The sequence below is a fragment of the Pithys albifrons genome, chromosome 13 (genome assembly GCF_047495875.1).
Source record: "Pithys albifrons albifrons isolate INPA30051 chromosome 13, PitAlb_v1, whole genome shotgun sequence".
Taxonomy (NCBI): domain Eukaryota; kingdom Metazoa; phylum Chordata; class Aves; order Passeriformes; family Thamnophilidae; genus Pithys; species Pithys albifrons.
In genome coordinates this window covers 5969452-5997063 of record NC_092470.1, presented here as the reverse complement: position 1 = coordinate 5997063, position 27612 = coordinate 5969452, and the positions used below count along the sequence as shown (strand labels likewise).

Sequence of the window (27612 nt, the reverse complement as noted above, 5' to 3'; positions counted from 1 at the left end):
GGAGAGCCCTTACACAGCCACAAAGCATCAAAGCACTTCAAATCCATCAGAGTGAAGTGCAAACCTTCCAGGAGCAGCACAGGAGGAGAGCCAATCATTTCCTCAATTCACCCCCATTAGCTGCTCCCATGTTATTCTGACACAAATAATGAAAATTGAAAGAAACTCTGAGTGCACAACTCAAAGCACTGAAAACCACCCCAAGATTTGCCTTTTTGACAATAAACATGATGTACTGACCTCTGCAAGTTTGTATGGCAAGATCAGCTTCTCCCCCACAGTCACTGTCTTCCTGGTCACCAGGGCCTCAAACAGCATCTCCTCCTTCACCTGAAACAGAAATACTGATGTTAGGGATTATTTTAGGATCATTTCTTTTCAAATCCCTTTAAAAAAACCCTAAAAAACAAAAACAACCCATTTCAAGTTAAAAATTTTAAAATTCGGTGTAAATTCGAAATTTATGAATGGATTTCAAAAAAAATAATGAGAACATTTTTGGCAGCCCTTGCAGGGTTAAGGTCAGTGGGTAAGAGCAAGGCAGCCATTGGGAGGAGCCAGCTCAGCATCAGAAACCAAACACCACAGTCTCCAAAGGAACATGATTTGCTGCATTTCCAGCATTTCCTGTTGGTTTCCTTCCTTCCTGATGCAGCTCTTCCCTCCCACACTTTTTCTTGGCAAAGGTGAAACCCTACAAATTACTCTACAAAAGTCAAACAGTGTCATCAGTTTAAGAGAGATCCAAGTGGTTGGGGGGGGGGTGTTTGTGCTTTTCAGGGTGAGAAGGAATTAGGAAGAGGAAGAAACCTTTGCAAAAAGGGCCTGATATTTATTCTCTGGAGCTGACAGTCCCCCTCCAGCCCTCACAGAGACTGGTTTGCAGAACCAAACTCAGTTGTGCCAACAGACACTGCAGCAAACGGGCCAGAGGTGCCCACACATTCCGTGGGGCCTGCAATTGTGGGGAAAAAGCCTCTTTTCCAGCCCCTCTTACTCTGACATGTCCTGCAGGAACTCAGAAGGTGCCCTCTCTACCAGGATCCATCAGTTAGACCTGAATACTTTGAGGGCTGATCTTTGCTACACTGCCAGGTCAAAAGAGAAATTATTCTGGGAGAAAATCCTGGAGCCTGGAATTTGTGGATGTGGGTTGATACAGAGATGATGTTGCTTGAGAAGCTGCACTGAAGTCTCTCCTCCCTGAAGGACCCCAGGCAGCACCACACCTGCTCAGAATATCTCTGATGAAAACCAAAATTCCCCATTCCTGAGTTCATCCAAGGCCATATTTTTAGCACAGGGAAACAATTCATGAATTGATGTGGAAAACAGGAAACTTTTGGAAATGATTGGACTCAATGGCATTAGAGGCCTTTTCCAACTGAACAAATTCTCTGACTGGATGTACTTTGACTTAATGGTTTAATCCAGGAATTAGGCCCCATGGGCTCCCTGGGCCCTATAGGTCACACAGGCCCCACAGGCCTCATGTGACCCACGGTCTTCCAAGTCTGAATGAGCAGAAAGAGGAATTAGTATGAAGAAGAAATGCCAAGGAATGTGGAAGTCCAGGAATCTCCCAAACCACCACAACCATGATGCTCTTCCGTACAAAACACTATTTCTACCAAAAATATGGTCCTGGGAGTCTCCCTGAGAAACTCCAGGGCATTCCTATATAACTGACTTTGCCTGGAGCACCAACTGACAAGAACTTGTTGCTGTGGAAAGCAGAAGACATCAAGCCATGTGGGTATGATGTCACCCACCAGCAAGGTCATGTCATCGGCAATCCGGCGTCAGCACCTTGAGGGTCATTTCAGGAGTGCCCAGGACAGCCCTGGAGCCTCCAGCTCCTACGATCTGATTTCACTTTTCAAAACCAAATGGGAGAAAAATAATCCCCTGGTTCCTCCAGCAGCCAACAGCAAGATTTCACACTTGGTTTCTATTCCTCTGCTTCCAAGGAAATCAGGGAGGTTTTAATTTTCAGCTCTGGGGGCGAAGTGCAAACACTTTTCCAGCACTTTGTGACCACAGGACCATCAGATGGTGCCCCTCAGCTGCACAGCTGGGAGCAAGTGAGTCTCACACCAGCCCTTATCCCACATCAGGGACAGGCAAACCCACAGCCAAGTCCTCCTAATTATCCAAGGGACCAAGACATTATCCAAGGGATCAGATGGTTCCTAATCAAAACACTCCAAAGAAACATTCCTAAACAACATAAACGCTTCCAAGTCCCAGATTTGTCAGCAAATACGGGGATTTTAAACCATTTGAACAACTGCCCACACCATCCCTCACTATTCTCAGCTCATGTCCAGTCTGGTTTCCTCCTCAGCTCGCCAAATGGATGAGACCAGAGGATGTGGAACCTCAATCTTCTAGTCCAGAGGGGTCACGTGGTACAGAAACACACTTGGCAAGGATGGGAATGCAATCCCTGCCTCTCCCCGGGTCTCTGCCTGGAATTACCACCCCATGGAGCTGGATCTCAATTCCTTCATCACCTCAGAGCACCAACACCCCGGGCACAGCAACATCAGCCTGACCGTCCCTGAAGGTCACACTACAGAATCACAGAATCACAGAATGGACTGGGTTGGAAAAGACCCCTGAGATCATCAAGTCCAACCCTTGGTCCAACTCCAGTCCCTTTACCAGATCATGGCACTCAGTGCCACAGCCAATCTCAGTTGAAAAACCTCCAGGGATGGGGAATCCACCCCCTCTCTGGGCAGCCCATTCCAATGCCTGAGCACTCTCTCTGCAAAGAAGTTTTTTCTCATCTCCAACTTCAGTTTCCCCTGTCAGAGCTTGAGCCCACCGTGCCCCCTTGTCCTATTGCTGAGTGCCTGGGAGAAGAGACCAATCCCCACCTGGCCAGAACTTCCCTTCAGGGAGTTCTAGACAGTGCTGAGGTCACCTCTGAGCCTCCTCTTCTCCAGGCTAAACACCCCCAGCTCCCCAGCTCCAGCATGAGGGTACTGGACTCCTGACACCAATGAGGAGCCATTGGAGCTTTCCAAAGACAAACCCAATGTCTAAGGACACCTGGAGCAGCCTTCCCATTGCCTGCACCCTATGCTGCCTCCTTCAGCAGGTGTGCCCCACTGAAACAGGGATAAGCCCCACTGGAGCAGAGCAGCCAAGAGAACACCCTCATTCCCTCACTCTGCACCTTGGGAGTTTCACTCCGAGGTCACGGCTCGTGCAGTTTTGCTTTCTGGTGCTGAAGGGCACGTCCTGCTCTCCCCCTCAGACGGGGCCTGCAGGAGTTTATGTCTTAATTACAGGGACAAAATGCAGATTTAAGGCCACGGCGCCACACGCAAGAGGAAGCAGCGCCAGGGGCCGGACGGGCAGAGCTCCCCGAGCCAGGACGGTGAGCGGCTGTGAGAGCTGGCAGAGCGCGGTGGGAGCAGCCAGGCAAGGGCTGGGCTGCAGCCAAGGCAGGCAGGGATTGCTTCTCCAGCACTGCTGTGCTGTTATCTTAGAGCAGCTGAAGGAAAATGAACCACTTCCAACTGGACAGCAAGAAAACATCAGGTTTTGTCTCTCCTCCCATACTGGAGAGAGGGATGACAGTGCTGAGGGCTCGTTCAAAAGCTGCCTGGGGTGGAGTAACAGCAAATACATTCAGATTTCTATCAGCCCTTCTTGGAAAAGAGCTGGACCTTTTCCTCAGGCTTTCTTTCAAATAACCAGAGGATCAGAAAGGACCTGAGGGGACAGCTGAAGTTGTGCCAGGGCAGGTTTAGGTTGAATATCAGGGAAAGGTTCTTCTCCCAGAGGGTGGTCAGGCACTGAACAGGCTCCCAGGGCAGTGGGCACAGCACCAAGGCTGCCAGAGCTCCATGAGTGTTTGGACAACACCCTCAGGTCCAGGGTGGGATTGTTGGCATGTCTATGCAGGGTCAGGAGCTGGACTTGGTCCCTGTGGGTCCTTTCCAACTCAGGATATTCCATAACTCTATGAAAGTTTTCTGACTCGAGTTTTGGCTCAAACTTTGCATCTGATGAAGATGAAGATGTCCCTGCTCATTGCAGGGGTGTTGGACCAGATGAACTCTGGAGGTCCCTTCCAACCCAAATCATTCCGTGACTCTCCAAAACTCTGCCTGGAAAATGGATCCAGGAGAAAAAGCTGGATGCAAGCACTGTCTGCCTCATAATCCTCAGCTCCCCAATTACTTTCCAAGATGTTTATCACAGCAGCAGCACAACGTTTGTGGGATCCCTCTGGGAAGCTGAAGACAATTTTTTAGTAGAAGTTGAGCACATAAATCTCCTGTGGAAGCCAAACCCAAACGGCCCCAACGCACAGGGAGTACTGGCAAAGCTCACTGAGGGCACCTGGTAACTTTTATTTACCTTTCTTTGCATCAGGGCTGGTTACTAAACCTACAGACTGAATATAAAACTGCTCCACTGAGCAAAGACAGGATTTACCTCCTTCCCCAGTGAAAATAATTTCCCCTGTTAGTAAATCAACAATTAAAACATTTCTCCTCTTCTAATGGAAAAAACCACCTTTCTTAAGCTCAACTAGATCATTTCTAAGAGATTATTTTTGTTGATAAGCCCAGAGATGAGCCTTTCCAAGCTTTTCCCCCAGCAGCACAGGAGTTTTGCCCAGTTTTCCACGAGCCTCCAGGATTTCTGCAGAGATATTTGCAGCGCTTGCACAGGACCCCACGTCTGCTGGATCCATCAGGCAGCCTTGACATCACTCCCCAGCACGGCGTTTCAGCAGAGTTTAAACAAAGGCCGTGAAAAACCTGCCAAAAGCATCACATAATCCACAGGCTGTGTCTATTCCTGACAAAAAAATGGAATCAGGGGTTTACTGTAAATGAAACAATGACCTGCAGTCTGGCCAAAACCCGATATTGCAGTTTGCTGTTTCAACAAACGCTGGGCTGGAGGGTTTAATAAAGCAAGGACATGTTGGATGGGGTGTTGGTATCTCTGAAAACCAAACCCAAAGCAGATCATGATCTGTCAGAGGCCTCCCAAAAATCTCCACTTGACAGGATACAAATCCCACTCTCCAGAGGCAGGGTGGCTGTGCAGTGGGGTTGTGTTGCACTGATTGCTGCAGCAGGGAAAGTCCCCCCCTTGTCCTTGGAGGCTCCAACACAATCCCAGCTCACAGGAACCTGGATCAGCCTTCCCTTTGGAGAGGGAAAACACTTTAGTTTTGCTTCAATGTGTCCTTTTAGTCAGGCTGTTGGTTCCCTTGGCCAGCACAGCTCCTGCTTCTCAGAACCTTTCCACCAAGTCCAGGTGAATTTTTCCTTCTCTTTTCCATGTCAAATCCTTGACTGAACAAATCCAGTGAGTTCTTTGTGCATAAAACCCAACCCAAACCTTCCCCCAGAATAAGGAAGTGTTGGATCACGGAAAAGGGGGTTTGTCCCATGACTTTGCTCCACTCCAGACCGTCCCATCAGGCTCCCAGTGGCTCCATGAAAGGAAGTCCAACTCTTTGTCAAATCCTATTATTTTTATTCTGTGATGATTTTCCCGTCTTAGCAAGTCATGCCAAGACCCAGGGAGGGGATTAACAACTTTTTCAAGCCAACTCATAATTTTAGGAACAATGGGGAAAGCAAAAGTGCTCACTGTGCAGTGACCACACACACAAAAAACCTAATAAAAGTAATTACCCAAATGAAACCAAACACAAAGTGTCAAATGTTTCAAGTAGTGGTTTGGGTGTCTGGCTGAGAAGAATTCATTACACTGTGGGGATTTGGGAACAGCCAGCTCATGAGTAAGGTGGGGTGGATGCTCCTTGGAATGAGGTTTCATCTCTGACCTCTTTGGTTCTCCCTTTTGGTCAAATCTGAATAAGCAACAACATCTGTTCAGATTTGCAACAAACCTGCCATTTCAGAAGGGGGAATCAATTCTGATAATGGGATTATTGCCCTGATTCCAGCTGGTCTCAGTGGCTCTGTTGGAAAGTTGTCACTCGGAGGCAGCCAATGGCTGCAGTTCCAGGGATTAATTCCCATATAATGCAACTTTAAGGACAACCAATGACACTTCTCCAAACCCAGCAAGGCATTTCCCCACATCGCCTCTGAGATCTGCACTGCCCTGATTAATTAACAAGCACTTTATGTTCTCTGTGCTCATTTACCTTGCAAAGGGATCACCGAGATGAACAGAAATCCATCACTTTGCACAACCACACCACAGTCTAGAGGTCATTGGGTTTTTTCAAAATGGCGAAAAATATTTATTTATTTATTTTCCCATCCTGCTGACACTCCCTGGGGATGCTGTTCCAGACCATTAAGCCATCCTTGGATTTGTCTGGCTCTGCTGATGCATCATTTCACATGTTCAGGAGTAAAGAACACGCCAGTACCTCAGAGGGTGTAGATGATTCAGAAGAGTTTGTTTGCAAAATCAGGGCAAAGACCCAAAGCCTGGAACTCTTTCAGATCCCTAAATCACCCTCTTATCCAAAGCTTTTTTAAAAAACAATTACTTAACTCACTTGGCCACTTTTACAGGGTAAAATCAACAACATTCTCCTCCCAACTCATATTTTCCTTGTGTTTATTTCTGCCATCTCCAAGGCCAAGACACAAAGAGCATCCAGCTGCTCATCCCCAGGCTTTACAGAAGCTTCTCCTCCCTAAATTCAAGGCACTAATGAAGTGCTATGAAAATCCCTGAGAGCCAATTCCCAAGTTCTTTAGGTCAGGTGACAACACAACTATTTAATGGAAGGGATGGGAAAAGCATCAAGTGTCCACAAAATGATGAGTTGCCTTCTGATGCTTACCATAAAATCCCCAAAAATTAACCTTCCAACCCATCCAGGGAGTACAAAAGGATAAAGAGAATTGTTAGAACAAACTGCAAGATTAACATTTCAGTTCCAAGTAGTTTAAAGCATTTCAAGAAAAGGGAGAGCAAGGAGAGCTTCTGGCCACCTCTGTCCAGGTGTTGAGTCCCAGAATTCGCTGAGTTGGAAGGGACACACAAGGATCAGTGAGTCAACTCAACCCTGCACAGGACCATCCCCACCACCGTGGGCCTGAGAGTTGAGTCTTACGTGGTTTTAGAACAGTTCCAGCTTCTCAGACAGGTATTGGAGAGACCTGAGGAGCACCAGGGCACTGGGAGGGTTGGCCACGGAGCTGAGCAGGTTTGCTTCCCACCCACACCTAATCATAGAATCATAGAATGGATTGGGTTGGAAAAGACCTCCGAGATCATCAAGTCCAACCCTTGGGCCAACTCCAGTCCCTTTACCAGATCATGGCACTCAGTGCCACGGCCAATCTCAATTGAAAAACCTCCAGGGATGGGGAATCCACCCCCTCTCTGGGCAGCCCATTCCAATGCCTGAGCACTCTCTCTGCAAAGAAGTTTTTTCTGCTCTCCAACTTCAATTTCCCCTGGCAGAGCTTGAGCCCATCGTGCCACCTTGTCCTATTGCTGAGTGCCTGAGAGAAGAGACCAACTCCCACCTGGCCAGAACTTCCCTTCAGGGAGTTCCAGACAGTGCTGAGGTCACCTCTGAGCCTCCTCTTCTCCAGGCTAAACCTGCTTTGCAATCTTTCCAATTCAGCCACACAAACAGCATTTTCAGTCAATGAACCCTCAAGCTGAAGAGGCAAAAAACCTGCAGTAAAACCCTCATTAAAACACCTTTCTAATCGTCCAGTGGCCAACAGGACCAGCCCACGGGGAAGGCAGCACGGGAGAACTCGCTCTGTGGTGAAAGTGCAAATCACCTGCTCCAAACCAGAGGTGGCTCATCAGGGGAAGGCCAAGTCTTACCTCCAGCAGCTCAGACACAACAGGCAGGATTTCGGGGTTGCAAATATCAATGGAGTCATCCCTGTAGGTCTTCTTTTTGTAGCGGATGTTCCCCAGGTGCAGGATCGCCGAGAGGAGGGAGAAGATCCTACAGGAAACACAGACAATTCACCTTCACCCGACTGCTTTCTCATAAAGCAAATGAGAAAATCTCCAAGGGTCTCACTCCTATTTGGCTCATTCCTCTAATTCTCAATCCAAAGTGTCCCATTCATGGCAAAGAGGTTTTCACTCAGTCAAGGACCAGCCTTGCACTTCCCTGAAAACCATTTAACAATCAAACTGAGGTTAGAACACAACCCCCATGTTGTCAGAGAAACAGAGATCCTTGAGCAATCCTCATATCCAGAGGAAATATTTATCATGCAATTGCCTAAAAGAAGGGGGAGAGTGGGCTCAGCCAGGCAGGGGATCCTCCTTAGGATCATGTGTTTGTCACCTCCTCACCTCTAGGCCAAAGCAACAAGTCTACACAAAACAGCCAAAAATGCTTTCATAATGTACAAGCAGCTGAGACACACAGAGAGAAATTTATCCAGCTAATTCTTCTGTTTCAGGGGCAATTTGGTAATTTTTAAGTTCTCTCTTCCTCCAGAAAAACAGGATCACAGACTCACAGACTCCCTGAGTTGGGAGGGATGCATAAGGATCATCAAAGGCCAACTCCTGAGTCATGGGTGACTTCAGCTATAAACTCTGTCTGTCCCTGTTTCTACCCTCTCTAATCCTGACTGATCCCAAATTTGATGCCCAGCCATGCCACCAGCTTGTCTGGACAACACTCTTCACCTTCCCAAAGCAGTTCTTCCTTCTCTCCAAACCAGAGGTACCAATTCCTTTTATCAGGAATTACAGGGATGCAATTATCAAAATCTCTCTGTTCTCACAGAAGTGAAATCTCATATTTTGGTATAAAAAACCTGCTTATAAAAATACAATAATAATTACACTGTCCTGTGTAAGCTCAGCTGAAGGTGGCTCCCTGTTCGTGTTACATTTGTACAATGCCGAGCACGATAAACTTCCTCACACAGTGAAGAATTCACCTTATTTTTGACAAGCAAAACTCACCAGAAGAAATACAAGAAAAATCCTTTGCACAGTAAATCAAAAGTGTGAATTTACTGTGCCATCCAGCTCTGCTTGGCCCTGCTACTGAGTGATTGCTCTGCTCAGGCAATTAAACCCCCTCACTGCACCCTGGACAAATCTGGTCCCTGAAACCTGATAAAGGTGCTGCTGACACTGAACGTTTTCAAACTGGAAGTTTGCACTCCTGGGTTTATCCATGTGTGTGGCACAGACAGAGAAGATGCAGTTTTAATTTCAGGACTGATTTGTTATAAGTTGGGGATAAAGGATGAGCTGCTGAAAATTGTTGGTTGGGTTGAAATGTCTTTGAGGTAATTTTTTTAATGTCAAATTCATCCCAACATACTCAAGACTTTCAAGCCAAGAATCAACACGGCAGGAATCAGGCATTGGAATGGGCTGCCCAGCGAGGGGGTGGATTCCCCATCCCTGGAGGTTTTTCAAATGAGATTGGCCGTGGCACTGAGTGCCATGATCTGGTAAAAGGGACTGGAGTTGGACCAAGGGTTGGACTTGATGATCTTGGAGGTCTTTTCCAACCCAATCCATTCTATGATTCTATGGATGTGGCACTGAGTGAGAATCCACCACATCTTGATCCAACCCCACTGTGATCACCAGCCCAGGGCACGGAGTGCCCTGGGCTGGTGATCACAGTGGGGTTGGATCAAGGGTTGTACTTGATGATCTCGGAGGTCTTTTCCAACCCAATCCATTCTATGATTCCATGAATTATCTCGGGGGTTTGGCTGAAGATGACCCTCACAGAAATCCCTGCAGCCAGTGGAAGGTGCTGTGTTGCAATCCAGGTAAGAAGCCCAGTTTTCCAACCAGCAATTGCAGTGATTTAAGGGAAAAACGAGTCTACTGAACTGCAATTGCATGCAGAGGGTTAAGTGTGATGAGTGATGATCAGGATTTCTGATTGAACCAGGATCTGGATTCATGACATGCAGAGTAAGTCATGACTATTCATGAACAGTTGAAAAGTACTTCAAGATGTCACCCCCTGCCAACGCTGCCTTTGCACTAGGAATTAACTACGGCAATGATCCTGGAACCAGGCATGGGTTGGGAGGGACCTTCAGCTCAGCTCCTTCCACCCCTGCCCTGGGCAGGGACACCTTCCACTATCCCAGGTTGCTCCAAGCCCTGTCCAACCCGGCCTTGGACACTTCCAGGGATGGGGCAGCCACAGCTTCTCTGGACAACTTCGTTCCAGGGCGTCACCAACTCCTTCCCAAGGGTGACCCTCGCTCAGCGCAGGCCACGACGGAGGTGGCCTTAACTAATACCATGGAAAATGAACTCACTGTCTGCGTGTCTTGGGCAGGAATCCCACCATCTCCATGGCCAGCTGCAACCGCTCAAAGTCGTGCTTCAGGTCCTCCCCTTCCACGGAGAAGCAATCCTGGGAATTCCAACACAAGGAGTGAGAAACTATCTCAGGACACATCCAGATGGCCAAGCCAGAGCTCCACAAACATCACTGTGTGGCCCCCAAGCCTTTGATCAGCAACCCTTCCAAGCTGGCACTGGAAAAAAACATTTTTGGCTAATTTTTCCTGGAGATACATCCTTGTTTCCCAGGTTTGCCCTCTCACACCAGTGGAGAATCAGTGTGGGACAACTCACATACAAACAGATGAAATTTGTTTCCTATTTACAGGTAGTTTATTCCATATCCTGGTCCATTAAGAATTCCTATGACTACAGAGGAAAACTCAGTTTTAAAAAAATCCCCCAAATTTCATGTCAATTAGCAGTGAGTTAAACCCTGCGTGGGAAAGCTTTAAATATGTTTTTCACTAACTTTATTCTAATTCCAGGGAAGTTACCTAAAAATGCAGGAACTGGGAGAATTTAAAATCCAGTGTATTTTGTAACTTCTTGGAGGGTTTCATGAGTATGAACAGTTTAGTTTTTCAGATAATGCCCAGAATAATCTCTGAATATTTTACTAACACTTTTATAGAGACTTTCTACAAGTTAATCCAAGGATAAATAAATTGTCTAAAAATTCTATAAAATTCTACTAATTCCAAAAAATTCTACTAAAATCTACTGAAATAATAGAAACAAAAATTATGCCTTTCAATTATTTAAGCAGCTGAATCCACATCATTTATTTTGATCCTTTTCCTGTAAATCATATTTATCACCCAAGCAAAACTTTGTCCAAATAATTTGGAAAGTCTGGAATAAATAGGGTTATGTGAATACTTGGAAAGATCTGGACTCTCTAAAGCCCAGAAAATAAACTAGAAATACAGAATTTATGGGATGAGGTTATTTTTCTGTCTTGTAGCATTTAAATCCTCTCAACCACATCAGCATCATCACAGCCAGAGCTACTGACTGAGGGGAAATCTTTATCTTAAATCTCTATTGATACTATTTCTCTATTTAAATAATAATATAATTATGTATTATGTTGTTTATATATTTAAAATCTTTCATGCAGCAGAGGGACTCGCCCACAGCTGTGCCAGCCCCTCGACTACACGCCAGAGAAGAGCAACTGGACAAGAAAATCGACACTTTGGAATCAATTGTCCCCAGGGACAAGTTAATGCTCCATGGACAAAGGGAATTTGGAGCTGTTGAATGGGAAAACCACTTAAAATCCACAGGCAGGGGCTGAGATTTAAGGAGAAAAGAACACTCTGAACTTGGGAAATACTCCTTAGAACAGGGACATTATCCTCTTTTCTAGGAGAAGGTTGAAAATCCCCCTTTGTAAGAGCTGTTTGTGTCCCAGGGTACACAACAACCCACACTATGGAGTGTCAGCAACGTGATTATTGACTCCACAAAACCTCAGGATAAGGAGTTGTCCCTCCTGAACTCCACGTTTGGCTTCCTCAGCCCCCGCAGCGACGCTGAGGAGAACCCAGAGACGTTTCCACTCCCGTTCGGTGGCACCCGGAGTGGGCAGGATCACAATAACCCCCAAAATTCTGCAAATCAGGCTTTTTGAAAACCTTTTCCAACGACGCCAAACGGTGCTTCCAGGGGCACAGCACATCCCAGGAGCCACTTCCATCTGCTGGCCCCGTTCCTCCCCACTGAGGTCACGAGTCAACAGCAAATCCCAGGGATGGCTCGGAAGTGGCACAATCTCTGCCCAAGGCACTTTAATTAATGATTTACATAACAATTGCCCGACTCATTAATCCGCATGGAAGGGCTTTTAGCAAATTCTCTCCTTGAAAGCGGGTGCTCTCCGCAGCGTTCCAGCCCGGCACCGCTTCCTAATGGATGAGCAAGGGGTGATAATTATAGAAGATAGGAGTTTCCTTGAGATTCCAGCAGGCAACTCCATCCCCACAGACCAAATATCCTGCCAGAGCAATTAGTTTCCCAGGAAAAGTGGGTCCCCTGCTTCCCATCGCCACATCGAGGCAATCCATGGATTTCCATGGAAAAATTTAGAGAGGATAAAATAAAGTTGCTTTGTAAACCACCCAACTGCAGTAGGTTGAGTCCATGGAGATGGGGAGAGGCCCAGGGTCACCTTAAGAGTGAATCAATCGAAGCAAATACGTGATTCCCAGGAATATCACAGCAAATGATCCCAAATAAAATGATCCCAAACAGCGGAACAGTCAAATTGTAATGACAGGTGGGTTTGGGGGGTGTTTTAATTGCAATTCCTCCAGGAAATTGTCCCAACCCATCCCTAAAGCAACCAAGGGCTTTGCAACTTAGAAGTCCATCCAGAACAGCCCCTGCTCCTGCAGGACCCCCAGGCAGGAGGGATGAAGGATGCCAATCCAACATCCCATATTTTTAACCTGGGGAGGGTTAGGATCCCTTTCCCTCCTCCCCTCCTCAGGATTTCACAGGGCAATCTTGCTGTTGGGACACTCCTTTAGCCCCAGTGTCACCCCCCTTCCCAGCTCACCCCCCACTCTTCCAGATGCATCACAAAGAGCTTGGCAACCACCAAGCACACGGCAAACCGACAGGAACCACATGCAGCCGATTCCAAACATGCCTCCACATGCAGGACAGTCCCCAGGGAGCACCACGGGACACACAGACCCCCAGGCACATCACCAGCTGAAGGGGGCAAAGCTTCACCATTGCCTTTTTTGGGGTGATCCATGTGGGAATGATGAACACGCCAGCAGGAGTGTGTCAGGAGAAGGAATTGTTTTTGCACTCTGAACAGTATCAGGATTTGATTTTCTCACAGATGGTCAGGGGGTGTTTTTGTTTGTTCTTTCCCCTGGAAGCTGGAGAGCAGATACACCACCACAACCAGCACGAACTGATGCTTCTCTTGGGGCTCCAAGAGAACGATTTGCTGTTTTGTCAGCAAGGAATTTCAATTTTCACATTGCTGCCACATCACAATTCCCATAAGTCATCCAGTCTTATGTCAAGAAGGGGTAAAGCCCCCTTAGTTTGCAAAATTCAGATCGTTGTGGAGAGCTGGCCACCCCTAAGTGCTGGAGGAGATGGAAGGAACCCAAAAAAGGCAAGGGAGAAGAACACCTGGACCACCACAAGCAGCAGGGCAGGGCAGAGGGGAGTTAATGGGTGAAGCTGAGCTTGGCTTTGCTGTGCTGGTGTCCCTGCCCAGCCTGGGGGGCAGCAGTGCCCAGCGGTGCCCGCGGGGTGGTACTGACCGGCTCCGAGTCACAGCCACACTCCTCCCAGCTCGGGCTGAGGGGCTTCTTTGCCATCTGAAACAAGGCAGAGTGGGTTACGCAGGTCCAGACCCCACACACCCCCAGTACCTGCCCCCTGAGGACAAGGGCTGTCTCAGCCTTCCTCCCTTGGGTTTTTCTCAGGGCAGATTTATCACGCTGTGCATTCCTGGTGCTGCCTCCTGCCCGCAGTGTCCTCTCACACAAGAAGCTCAGTGGATTTGAAATCCTTTCCTTTCAGTGCAGAGCTGAAGGAAGCTTTGCTTTACCTGGAGCTGAAGGGCCATTGGTGCACAAATCTTGCTGAAGAGCAGGTTGGGTTGGTTTCTACTCTCAGCCTCTGCTCCAGGCACACGTAAGTGCTGCAAAGTGAGACTCTTCCAGCAACACTCCAAAGCTTTTTAGGAATTTGTGTCTTTTTCCAGACAAAGGTGCAGTGGAGAGAATCAAAGCACATCAGTGACCAGGCCCAGGAGGGAGAGAAACGAGGCCCCAGAGCTCCTGAGGAGCTGAAAATGAGGATCTAGCCCTGCAAGTCACTGACTTAGAAATGGATAAAGGTGAATAACCAGCAGAGGAAACACTCAGGGAGTTGCAGGGGACATAGAGGTGGGTGCACCTGATAATTGGGATCTTTAAGTAAACCTGTGTTTAAAAAATACTTTAAATCTTTATTTCCAACCTGCTCCCTGCATTTAGAGCCCAGCACCCTGAGGAGCAGCAGGTTTTGGTGCAGTCTCTGACTGGGTCACTCCTCACCTGCAGGGCTGAGTGCTTGTGGTGTCAGAACACACCGGGAGGAGGCAAAGGGTCCTGACTGAAGGGCTGAGTCACCCTTGACTTGGGGGGTTCAGCACTTTATGGCTTCTCAATATTAATTAATCTTCAGTCAAACACTTCATTTCCTGGTTCTTTTCCCACTTAAAAGGCAGGGACTCCTCCAGGACCCATTTCAGAAGTGACTGGAAATGCTCAAGGCCCGTTTTCTAATTTCCCCCTTACGTGATTCCCAAATTTCTTTTGCCATTTCTCTTTTTCCTTGGTTCTCCTTATTTTCCTTTTACCTCTAGAACAGGGGGAAGTTGCTCCTGCACTATCAGATGGTGTGAATGATGCCCTGCCCACATCTAAAGGTGCCTTTTTTTCTACAGTTGTCAGTGGTAAATGGTCTCTCCAACTCTAATTATTATAGAAAAACCCCTAAAACCTCAGACTGTCAGTCCTGACCATACACGGTGTCCAGGGAAGTCCAGCCTCTGCTTCCCTACTCCACTGGAGGTCCCTCAGCATCCTCCCCCAGCCTACTTGTCCCACCAAACCTTCATTTAAATTAACACACCCATTTCACCCTAAATTAGAACATTTTCCTGGTTCCACACACCACGTGCCACTGGATTTCTGATTTCACTTTCATTATTAACGCCCTTAAACTGCTGTTAAAAAGAAAGGGCTGTAATTAAAGGCAACGTTTTCCACTAACACCAAAGGACTGGATGGCCCAACAAAACCTGGGAATGTGCCAAAACATTCCATCTTGGCATGTTCCCGCTGCAGAACCACAGCACAGACAGTGCTGGAGATCACACCATGTTCTCCAACGTGCCTGAGGCTCCAAGACCTCCAGCCCTTGGTGTGCTCCTCCTTTGGGCACATTTCCCAATCCTGCCACTCCAGGGTGGGGGTCATCAACCGGACAATGGATTTGGGCATGAATCTTAAAAAACATCTTTAAGAAGTCCCTGGTAATTGAGACTATTCCAGAATGGAATTATAGCTCTAGAAGGACCAAAGGCCAAAGGCCTAAACCTGTGAGTTCAAGTTTCTCTCCAGCTTAAAGGTTAAATCACTTTTTATTTATTGCTTCTCATGTTCCAGTGCCAAGAAAATTGCAATTAGTTAAAATTAAGGATCACTTAACTCCTCCCCCACATATTCCTTCTCCTTTTTCCCTCTCTCAAGTCCCTCTTCACAAGCACCAGTGGACAACTGCTCAAACATCTGCAGTCAACCAGTTAATTGTAAAGTTATTAACATATAAACTGAGGTCACTTGGCTGTTGGTAACACCTCATTCATTATTAATTCCCAGATTTTCAATGGTTGCTGTGGTTGGATTTCTATTAATTGTTAAATTCAAAGCCAGCCAGGAAGCTGCAGGATTAGAACTACCTCATGCAAGGTGTTAGATCCAAGTATCCCACATTTCCCCTTTCTCTCCTGCTCAGCAGACAGATGTTAATGAGGAAACAACATTCACACAGTTAACAGAGGAATTATTACTGTTTCTCCCTCCAAACCTCAATATATTCAACACATCCCAGGCAGGGAAAACACTGATTATTTTCCCCACACTACCAGGTGTGTCCTTGCCAAGGAGGAATTATTCCCAGCGCTGGGAGGCTTCCTGTAAAGCTTTAAGAAAACCCATTTTTACTGCTCCACCCCTTTTCTTTATTAGCATGAAATATCAGCAGCAGAAAAGGCAAGGCCCTGTATTGTATTCCTGGATAGAATTCCCACCTGGTTGAGGTAATGATATTCCTCTGGCTGCTTCAGGTGAAACGCTGATCTCTCCTCCTCGCTCGCTCCTGCCAGGAGGTAATAAAAGACGTGGTAGTTCCTGGGACAAAGGGAAAAAAACATGTTAGAGCTGAAAAGAAACAGCAGCACCAAGCAGGGAGGGCAGGGAGACCTCAGCACCAAAGCCTGGAGCTTCCACACTCACAGCTCAGCTTGGAGATGGCCCCTCCTCACTGCAGGGGGATACGAGGGATTCACCCAAGTCATGGAGAATGTGCTATGTGTTCTGACAGAATCCCAGGATCACTGAGGCTGGAAAAGCCCTCCAAGGTCACCGACTCCACCCTGTGCCCAATGCCCACCTTGTCCCCCAGCCCAGGGCTCTGAGTGCCGTGGCCAGTCATTCCTTGGATGCCTCCAGGGGTGGGGACTCCAAACCTTCCTTCTAATGCGTGACAGCCCTTTCCATAAAGGAATTTCTCCTGATGTCCAACCTGCCTCTGCCCTGGCACAGCCTGGGGCTGTGTTCTCTCCTCCTGTCCCTGTTCTCTGGGAGCAGAGCCCAACCCTCCTCCTTTATTAAAATCCCACCAGATTCCCTTGCAGTGCAGGGATTATTATTTTTAAGACTTTATTACCATTAAAAAGGCAATGACTCTGCAGTTGCATTTCAATAAGACACAACTGAAAAGTCTTCAATTATTGTGGCTGCTGAAATATTCCAAAGACTTGAGTACTCCTGATGCTGAACCCCCCCCAGGGACACTCAGCTGCCTCCAGACAACCCCACCATAGATTAACACTATTCCTTTCTAAAATTAAAACTTTGCTTTTATCTCGGATGTTTTCCAAGAGGATCCGAGTTTAATCATCTTGCAACACCCAAGAGGACATTTGTCAGGGCTGAAGATGCTCTTTAACTCCAGGATCAGCCCCAGAGCGTTCCAGAAAACTTCTCACACATCTGTCTCCAAGGGGAAACACAGACACAAGTGCCAAGAGTTGAAAGGCAACAAGAAAGAGAAAAATTATTTAAAATTGGAGTAATAATTACTGAGAGAGGAGAGGAATATACAACAAATAATATGTTGCAATTAAGAAAGAACAATTCAAATCAATTCTATGTAATTTTGGCTTTTTCTAGAGGCCCCTCTGAAGGTTTCAGTGTGTTAAGAACCGTAAACCAGAAATAAAACAGCATCTTCCCCCCAGATTAGACATTAAACAGCTCACAAGCTGCACAAGAAAACAAGTGGGATGTAATAACCCATCTGACAGGAATCAGAAAGGCAGTGAAACAGAAATGAAATCTGACAATATTCTAGTGGAAGGTTCCCTGCCCACAGCAGGGCTTGGAACAAGATGGTCTGTAAGGTCCTTCCCACCCAACCCACGCTCTAAGAAGTCAAACACTGTGGATGAAATAACAGAGTTTATTTTCTCTGGGTGGCACATTTCTCCCTAAACAACAGAGATAGAAAGTGCATCATTTCTCTCTGTAGCACCAGGTCAGGAGTGTGGAAATGCTGCTGCTGGGGCAGCCCAGGCAGGTCTGAAGTGTCTGTGCCACAGAGAGAAGGCAAACCCAGCCCTGCAGGCGAAAGGGGCACCTACCGCTCGTTGTGCTCCTGGTAGACCAAGCGGGACTTCTCCAGGAGGTATTTTTCCACATAAGCTCTGCAAGGAACAAATAAAACTGTTATTCCTTGTCCCAGCACTCCACTCAAGCACAGGCAGCCTCACTGGGGCTGCTCAGCCTCGGTCCCCACACAAAGCAGTTTCAGCCTTGTTTCACTTAGTTATATAAATTTCTTCCTCGGCAGAACAAGCCCAATATTATGTTTGGCTTTTGAGGTTTTTTTGGTTTGATACGAAGCCAACACTAACTTGGATCTGCAAAATCTGAGCTCAGATGCGTCAGCCTCCGGGCAGGGAGAAATGTTGACAGCAAGGAACGAGCTCAGATCCCTGTTCCATCCCAAGCCAGCACAGTCCGACCGCTCGCAGCCCAAGGAGTATCTGCCTGCACAACCCTGCAAGATGAGACTTTACTGCATTCCCATTCCCTCCTCCAGAAGAGCCACTTCCCACCAAAAACTCACGTTCTGAACTCGTGGCTGCAGTGAAAAAAAAATAAAGAAACCACTGGGAAAGCTCCTTTTGCAGTTTACATTTTCTCCCCAGAGCCTCCCCAACAAACATGTTCCATTTACATATTAAATGCTTTGTTCAAGCCTGGCCACTTAAGCCAAGCCTGCCCAGGTTTTCTTCTTCCAAACAACCCTAACCAGTAATGACAGGGATTTAGAACCCCAAGCTCTAAGTGGCACTTTGGATGATGGGGCTGTGTTTTTCCAGTGACGTGGCACCAACAGCAGGAGCCACGCAGGAACCGGGAAACCCAAGGGAACCTTGGGATGGTTCAACCAGGAGATGCCTCTGCACTCACTGCTCCAACACAGATGGGGAAGCCAGAACTACTTATTTCTTAATTGTCCTTTCCTTCCCCTAAAATATAAACCAGAAATCATTTGGACATGCTGCAGAGGTGCTGTGAAAATTCTTATGGCAGCTCCAGAAGAGGCCACTGGAAGTGGCAGATCCAACTTCTCCCCAGGATGATCTGGCTGGACAGGAGGAGACAGACAGACAGCCGAGCTGTGTCATTCCTCTCTCTGAAAGGTTTATTCCTGTTTCTTCCTGTGAGGAAGATAACACCAGTCCATGGATATTCCTCACTGATTCCTTGGGGGGTTTGTTACACCCCCAATTTTTCCTTCCCAAGCCACGCCAAGAATTCACTGCAGGGTCAGGGAACAGAGGAATGAGACACACAACAGAGCATCCCAGATCCCACTGCTGGGATCTCACCAGGTAACAGCTGGACAACAGCCTGCCCCATGTCCACCTCCTTCCCCTGTCATTGAGCATAACCCACCCCAAAAAATCCCTCTCATGCAACAATTTAGGTTGGAAAGGTCATCTAGAGGTCATCTGGTCCAAAACACTATTTAAATCAAGGCAAATCTGTACATTATTAAATTTTATTTTAATTTTTTAATGTACTTTAATTTATTATTTTTTTTCCAGATGCTGTTTTGGTCAAATGCTCCTTGCTTAGTGCAAAGGTTGTAACAAACCCACTTCCCAAGAACAACACCCATCCCCTCTTGGAACAGGATGGGAAAATGAAAACCAATTTCTGTCTTAAAAAGTTGATTCCTCCAAATGTTTTCCTTTTATTTACCGTTGTCAACTATGTCAAACTGATCTTTAAGATTAAAAAAAAAGGAGCTGTAAGGGGATGATTTTGTGTAAAGCACTGATTAAAGCACATGACTGAAACCTGAGGCTGTTTTTATATATATTTTATGTATCTATGTGTATATTTCCTACACCAATCCCGCCATGCCAACGCCCCAGCCCGGGGTGGGTGAAGCGCCGGTTCCTGGGGTTTGAGATCCCTCACACACATCCCCCACCCCAACTGGGCACTGGGGCTTGATTGAACCCTCTCCTGTGTGGCCCTCCTGCAGTTTGGAGAGCATGTTCCATGTTATGGTTCCTGCTCATCCCATGGGGACTGACCAGGTGGCAAAGCCCGTCCTGAACCGGCTGAGCTCTGACCAGGACACGGCAAATCCCCGAGGCCTGGAGGGAACAGCCTGAACTGCAGCTCTGCTCCTGTTCTACCAGCTGAGAGACCTTCCCAGCCCTCACTCCATGGGGTGGGCTTGGCTCCCCCTCAGCCTCCTGCCTCTTACATCTCCAAAGCTGAAATTCCCTGTAAATTTGGGTTGATTATACGTAAGCAAATCTTCAACTGCTATTTCCGACCTCTGAAGAGAGGAAAATTCTGATTTGGGGCTGCAAATCACAGTCCCATTAGCAAAGCAAATGATATGCAGAACACAGGGTGATAATTGATTTGGGTTGTGCTTAAAATCTGAGATAAGTTTTCAAAAAAAATCCTTCTAATGAAAAAAAGACCTGGCCTTGTATGCCAGGAAGAGCTGACATTTATATTTAAACAAGTTTTATTTTCACTGGGTGGGGGGAACTGCAAACTTATAGCAGAGCTCAGTCACATCACACTGTGCAAGCAAAGGCCAAGAAAGCCCAGTTTTTAAAAAGGAGAGAAAATTTCCCTTATTTTATGAACTAGAATATATTAATACAACGTTACAGGCACTTTTCTGCCAAGTATAAACAGAGGCCACAACCACAGCGCTGCCACATCGTGCCAAGGTAACACAAAATTGAGGCATTCGTTGGCTTCGTGTTCCCCTGAGTTCCAGGAGGTATGAAAAAAGTGGGGGTTTAAGAGAATTGTGCACCAGAATTAAAGCAGGGGGAAAAAAGCACATCAGATTGGACGTGGGATGCAAAAGCAGCGGGAAGGGACACGGAGAACCCGAGCTCGGTGAGGAATGAACGGCAGCGCTTGGGGTGCCACCGTTCTGCTGGAAAAGAAAAGCAAATTGAACAGCAAGGCTCTCAAACACCAACAAAGTCCCAGCAAGAGACCTCTGAGCCAGCTGCAGGAATTACACAGCTCCTGAAATGCTGCTTCTACTCTGTGTTTCTCCAAGTGCATTAATTAACCTGACAAAAAGCAGAGTTAACAAAGCCCAACTCATTTAGAGCCAGCTCCAGTCCCTTGGTGAGGATCTGTGTCCATGGGCTAAAGCCAAAGAGAAAGTTGGGTTCAGGAGGTTCCACTCCCTGTCCCAAGCAGGGACACCTTCCACTATCCCAGGGTGCTCCAAGCCCTGTCCAAATTGGCCTTGGGCACTTCCAGGGATGGGGCAGCCACAGCTTCTCTGCCCAACCTGTGCCAGGGCCTCCGCACCCTCACAGCCAGGAATTGCTTCCCAAAATCCCATCTAGCCCTGCCCTCTGGCAGTGGGAAGCCAGTCCCCCTTTGTCCTGTCCCTCCATCCTCTGTCTCAGGTCCCTCTCCAGCTCTCCTGGAGCCCCTTCAGGCTCTGGAAGGGGCTCTCAGGTCTCCCTGGAGCCTTCTCCTCTCCAAGTGACCCCCCCATCTCTCCCAGCCTGACTCCAGCCCAGAGGGGCTCCAGCCCTGGAGCAGCTCCAGGGCCTCCTCTGGACTCGCTCCAGCAGCTCCATGTCCTTGTGCTGTTGTTGCCCAGAGCTGAGGCAGCTCTGCAGGTGGGGCCTCACCTGAGGGGGCAGGGGGGCAGAATTCCCCCCTCCCCTGCTGCCCACACTGTGGGATCAGCCCAGGGCACAGCTGGGAGCTTGTCATGACCCCCCACCCCAAAATTCTTCTTCCTGGGGCTGCTCTCACATCTCAGCTGCTGAAATAAACTGAGGAGCACCACGATGGCTCCTGGGAATGGCCTGGGAGAGAGAAGAGGCCCTCACAGCTCCAGGGATGGGTCACAGAGAGACTCCAGGGGAGAGCCAGGAGCATGTGGAGAATCAGGTAGTGACAAGAAGACTTTGGTCCCTCAGCCCTGGGACACCTCTCATTCAGCCTAGGGCTGCACTTCCACTGCCCAGCCCTGCTCCAGCCCCAACCCACCCCAGCTAAAACATTCCCTTCTCCTGCCTTAACTCCTGTCTGAAGGGGGAACTTGCCTTTCAGGCACATTATAAATCTGAGCCCACATTAATTGCAGAGCTCTGGTGGCTCAGAGCCAGCTCAGGTGTGCTCCCACCTCAGCAGGGTGTTCCCACTGGCAGCTCGGACACACCAACACTTCCACATCAGTGGATCTGGATATGCCCAAACCCCAGATGTTTTTCCTTGCCTGTCTCCACTTTGGGAAACACTGGCCAAAAACATGACCCTCCTTCTCTGTGTTACCCCCGTCAGAGCCTGTTGGGCAGACACAGCACCAACCCCACTCACCCTCGCACGGTGCCCGTCTCCTGGTAATTCACTTGGATGAACTTCCCAAAGCGACTGGAGTTGTTGTTGTGGGCTGTTTTTGCATTTCCAAAAGCCTGTGAAAAGAGAGAGATGCCATCAGTACCTGAGAATGCCACCACCTTGCCTTATCCCCATGGATCTCACCAACAGCTTCACTCAGGGATTTTCCTGTCATTTAGAACTGATGGAAAGGAGCTGGGGAGAGTTTTCTGAATGGTTCCCAAAAAATCCCACAGGCTCCTGGGGACCATATTCCTGTGCAGTTTTGTGTTCAGGAAGAGCAGCCAAACACTGGATAAAAATCAAGCATGAGCTGCACCAGAGACATTTACTGTTGGAAGTTGTTCCAGTCTGTATTAAGGCTTTGCTTTATTCATGTAAATAAATATAAACCTGCACTGCTCCAACAGGACTCTACATTTTAATGAGCTGGAGGAAGCTGCTTTTTAATTATATATGGAATTAGGGGAGAAAAAATGCTTTGAAGGCCACTCAGATGTCAGACAATGCCAGAGACAGCCCTGGCTCAGCCCGGGTGTTGCAGCATCTCAGACACCCTCGTTTCCATCTGCTGCTCTTGCTTTCCCAAAATCAAAATGCTTTTAAGTCTTTATTATGCAAAGCTTTTATTCCAGCCCTGTCTCTGTGAGGCACTGACTGCACAGAGTCATTTCTTGCCATTTAAAAGAAATCTCTGAACTGAAACTGCTGTTTTCAGCTGGGCCTAAACCACTTCAATAATCCTCTGGACCAGGGTGACAGGACCTGTGAGGCCACCAGGCCCAATTAATGCTTTGTTTATTAAACCAGTTTTCATCCTCATTCACCTCTTCTTCTATGCCAAATTTATTGAAGGTAATTATAATTTTTAAGATAATTTCCAAGTGTTGCTCATGTGGGGACGTTTAGTGCTGGGGTTTAACATCAGAGTGCAGCTCCCAACAGATTCAGTCCCTGCTCAGCTGTTTATTAGAAAAGATTAAAAGGGCTTTACAGCCCTAATCTGCAGCTTTTCAAATGACCTCTGCAGATCTAACTCTGCAACCAAAAGCAGAATAGAAAGGCCAAAAGAGAGGAGCCCTTGGTGGAAGGGCAGTGACACCTCTGGTCCTGCAGCTCTTCCCAGGCTGATTCCACAGCCTGCCGGGGATTAAGGATTTAAGAACCAGCGGAATAACGAGGTGATTTCCCCACTATTTGAATCCAGGGATTTGTTTAAACTCAAGCTGTTGCATATGAATTCCCTTTAGTTGACTAGAACAAGTTCTGGGGTGGCTGAAACCTGCCGAGTGAGCAGGTCCTGCTGGAGAGATGATTCCAGAGCTCCAGAGATGATTCCAGAGCTCCGGAGATGATTCCAGGGCTGCAGCTCAGGAATGTTCCCCTGCCCAGGACTGACATCTCTTCAGGCTGCTCCTGGTTTTTTTCCTGCTTATTCTTCCCCAAATCCTCCCCATTCACCAAGGATGGCCAGACCTCCACCAACACCCCCAAAACTCTTCTGGAGGTGAAAATCCAGGCATCCTAAATCCAGGCCTCCTAAATCCAGGCATCCTCTCCCTCAAAACAGGCATTTTGGCATTAAAAGATGGGATCTATTTAGGATTTCCAAAGGATTCCCCTGCCCAGCAGAGACACAGCAAGAAGCTTTTAAGCAGAATATTGAGATTGAAGACACCCCAGAGAAGCACCTTCTATTTAGATATTAGTTTAAATGATATTAAATTATGAGCATTTCCCTGCAATAGGATTGTTCCTAATCCAAGGCAGCATCCTAAGGCAATGAGATAAATTTTTTATACACCTAATTAACGCTGCTCACCTAATTAACGTTGCTCATTTGAGCCAGCAGCAAGATGAACCTGAACAGCCCAAACAGGAGGCAGCACTACTTTATATCATTTAAGAAATTTTCATCTAATTTAAAAAAGGTTTTAAGCAAAGAACAACATGAAAAGGACTTTCTAGTTTGACTCCCTGTGTTTGTACCTTTAGTAATTGCTCATGGAGAGAAACAAGGTCTATTTATGAGGATTTCTTTGGGAAGAGCCTTGCCCAGGAATAAATCTGTTTTATTCCGTAGCAAGGAACATTTAGGAGAAAACATTTCAAACACAGGAGTGGGGAACAGCCAGATTCCTCCTTTTTAGGAGCTTTGTTCAGGATTAACATGCCAGGCCACATCATGTTTTACAACCCCATTGACTACAGAAATCACAGCCCACAATATCCCTCTTTTCCTTCAGACTCCGGGTGACTCCACGGCCCCATCAGGCTGGGAATGGGCCAACAGGGAGCTGAAGAAAGGCCTGGGGTTTGATTTGAGACAACTGAAGGCATTTTTGGTTGGTTTCCTCACCAGGTTTCCTCAGCAGGGCTGTTGGGCTATAAAAAAGGGCCATTAATTCCATTTATCCGACTCGACCAGGACACCGTGTCCCTCTGCAGGGGGACAGAATGGAATAGTTCAGCCTCCAGAAAGTTCTAAATGAGCTAAAACTCGTCTCAAACAAATTCCCTTCTGTTCATATCACTGCCCTTTCCTGAGTCATTGATTCGAAGCTGCTGAGCAGCTCAACGGACATGACTCCGTGACAGCATTCCGAGGATTCTTGGGGAGACCGAAGCTTTTCCTGGCCAGGGCTCAACATTGCTCAGGAAACCCAACTCAATACATCCCTCTGTAGGAGCCCAGAATCCCTCTGGATGAGGTGCTGGGATCCAACAGCCTGGAGAAGGCAGAGGAGAACCAGCTCCCTTCCTCCAGCACAAAGAGATGCTTGTCATGGATGGCAGGGAAAAAGGGAATGAACAGTTTCCTTGCTTGTCATGGATGGCAGGGAAAAAGGGAATGAATAGTTTCCTTGCTTGACATGGATGGCAGGGAAAAAGGGAATGAACAGTTTCCTTGCTTGACATGGATGGCAGGGAAAAAGGGAATGAACAGTTTCCTGGCTAAATGCTCCGAGTTCCTCCTCCTGTGGCCCCAAGGCTCGGGGTCTCTTCGTCCTGCACCAAATACTGATGTACTCCAGATTAATTCCAGCTCACAGCCACAACAAGGATTATTGGAATGGTTTTCCTGAAATAAGGTTGTTTCCCAAACCTCTGCACCCAGGAAAGCACCACAGTGACTTGTTCTCACCTGGCAGTAACAGCCCAGAATCCCAGGATCAGTGAGGCTGGAAAAGCCCTCCAAGGTCACCAACTCCACCCTGTGCCCACCTTGTCCCCCAGCCCAGGGCTCTGAGTGCCACGGCCAGTCATTCCTTGGACACCTCCAGGGGTGGGGACCCCAAACCTCCCTGGGCAGCCCCTTCAATGCCTGACAGCCCTTTCCATGAAGAAATTCCTCCTGATTTAGACACCTCTGAGAACAAATGACCCTGTTTTTACAGTGACAATTAAGGCATTACAAACCACCTGGTCCTTTTCCAAATTCAAAGTGGGGCTGAATGTCAAGGCTGGGGCAGGGTGGGTGGGAATTCAGGTTCCTCAGGGACAGGAGCACTTCATTTATGAGCAGATTTCCTTAACAGAATTCCCAGAGATGGCATTTGAGAGAGACATTCCCAAAGTGGCTGCTGGGAAGGCAGGACGAGGGTGGGACCTGCTCCTGTTCCTCTAATTGCCAGTGTTCTGTTCTATATATAACCCAAACTGAATGGGATATGGAATAACAGCAATATTCCCTATGGAAAAAGAGCTGCATTCCCATATGGAATTCTCATATTGGAATTTTCAGATTTTAAGGTCCTTTTATGTGTCCAGGGCATTCACAAATTCTCCTCTGAAATCCCAAATCCCTTCCTGCATCCTGAAACACAAACACCTGGATGACAAAGATCATTTTCCCTCGTTTTCCTTGCACCTGCAGCCAAGCTCCCAGCACTCTGTTCTACTGCTCTTTAACAGAAATATATTGAATTATGGCCAGAACATAAACTGCACGTAGGCTCCTTGAGTTAGAGCCTCACTAAATCCCTTCCCATTATTGCCTCTGCCCAGGGAAGTGCTTTTAAATCTTCAGTTCAGTGCCTGATAAAACCTCCCAGCCCCAATTGCTCTGCTACAACAACACCACTCTGATGCATCTCCCGACCTTCACCTTCCATGAGGAGCCACCTCGAGGAGACCAGGACACCTCAAGAACCAGCAAACAAAAACTCTGAGCAACAACTTGAATTCCTGCAAAGACAAAGAGCTTTGATGGGAATCCTTCAGGGCCAAGAGTCACACTGAAAAGCTGATTTGAGCAACTAAATGGGCTGAAGCACTGACAGCACAGTCTGGAGCTCTGCTGGCTGTGCCTCTGTGTCCCACATGGCCCAGGAACCCAGCGCTGCTCTCACGGCCAGAAGCACAAACCACAAATTATTTATAGTGCCTGTGCTGCAGAGCCTGAGCAGAGCCCTCCCCCAGAACAGCCTGAGCCTCCAAACTGCCACCCCCTGACCTTTACACCCCCACTCAGCTCTGTCTCGCTGCTCTTTCCTCCCCTGTTGCTGCTGCTTGACTGCAGAGCAAACCCCCCATTGTGGGGAATCACAGAACCAGCAGAGTCTGGGCTGGGAGGGACCTTGGAGCCCATCCAGTCCCACCCCCTGCCCCAAGCAGGGACACCTTCCACTATCCCAGGGTGCTCCAAGCCCTGTCCAACCTGGCCTTGGACACTTTCAGGGATGGGGCAGCCACAGCTTCTCTGCCCAACCTGTGCCAGGGCCTCCCCACCCTCACAGCCAACAATTCCTTCCCAATATCCCATCTATCCCTGCCCTCTGGCAGTGAGAAGCCATTCCCCGTGTCCTGTCCCTCCATCCCTTGTCCCAGGTCCCTCTCCAGCTCTCCTGGAACCCCTTTAGGCTCTGGAAAGGGCTCTCAGGTCTCCCTGGAGCCTTCTCTTCTCCAGGTGAGCCTCCCCATCTCTCCCAGCCTGGCTCCAGCCCAGAGGGGCTCCAGCCCTTGGAGCAGCTCCGGGGCCTCCTCTGGACCTCTGAACCCCAAAGGTTGACAAACCAGCTTAAACTCAAGGTCTATAATGAAAAAAATACTTATATTTTTCTTTAAAAATGGATGTTTGCCTTCAACACTTCAGAGAACACTTGGCTGTGGCCATGAGATCTGTGAGGAGCAAGCAGAGTTTGAAAAAACCCTACAGGTGCACACAGATCTAAAATCTCCCTGCCCCTCACACATACCAGGAGTTATATCCACATTTTCAGGTATTCCTCCTCAACGCACCCCTAATTTAGCTGATAAACCCCAAGGAACCCCCTGGTTGGCAACACTTGGGAAGGTTGTGAGAAATAAATGAACTCAGTATTTTTAAAAGTAAGTATTTTCAAAGTTGCAGCTGCTGCTGTTCCATGAGAACTGATGGAGGTGGTTACAACAACAGACCTATGTGGAATCAACTCACCATCACAGAACCACAGAATAGCCTGAGCTGGAAAGGGCCTAGAAGGATCATCCAGTCCAAGTCCTGGCCCTGCACACACACACCAACAATCCTACCACATCCCTCAGAGGACCATCCAAACATTGCTGGAGCTCTGGCAGGTTTGGGGCTGTGCCCACTGCCCTGGGGAGC

General features: G+C 47.8%; 1 protein-coding gene across 8 annotated transcripts in view; it reads right to left on the bottom strand.

Moving 5' to 3' along the window:
- MYO9A (myosin IXA) overlaps positions 1–27612 on the bottom strand; it is a 164555-nt gene that overhangs the window by 79180 nt on the left and 57763 nt on the right. For 7 of the 8 annotated variants that reach the window (XM_071568066.1, XM_071568065.1, XM_071568070.1 and 4 more), the window contains 7 exons: positions 22002–22096; positions 17738–17800; positions 16124–16223; positions 13584–13640; positions 10260–10357; positions 7816–7942; positions 241–330 (listed from right to left, as the gene is read on the bottom strand). In XM_071568066.1, coding sequence (XP_071424167.1) covers positions 241–330; positions 7816–7942; positions 10260–10357; positions 13584–13640; positions 16124–16223; positions 17738–17800; positions 22002–22096 — 630 coding nt within the window. The remainder of the gene's footprint in view (positions 1–240; positions 331–7815; positions 7943–10259; positions 10358–13583; positions 13641–16123; positions 16224–17737; positions 17801–22001; positions 22097–27612) is intronic. The other variant, XM_071568071.1, reaches the window with a different exon arrangement.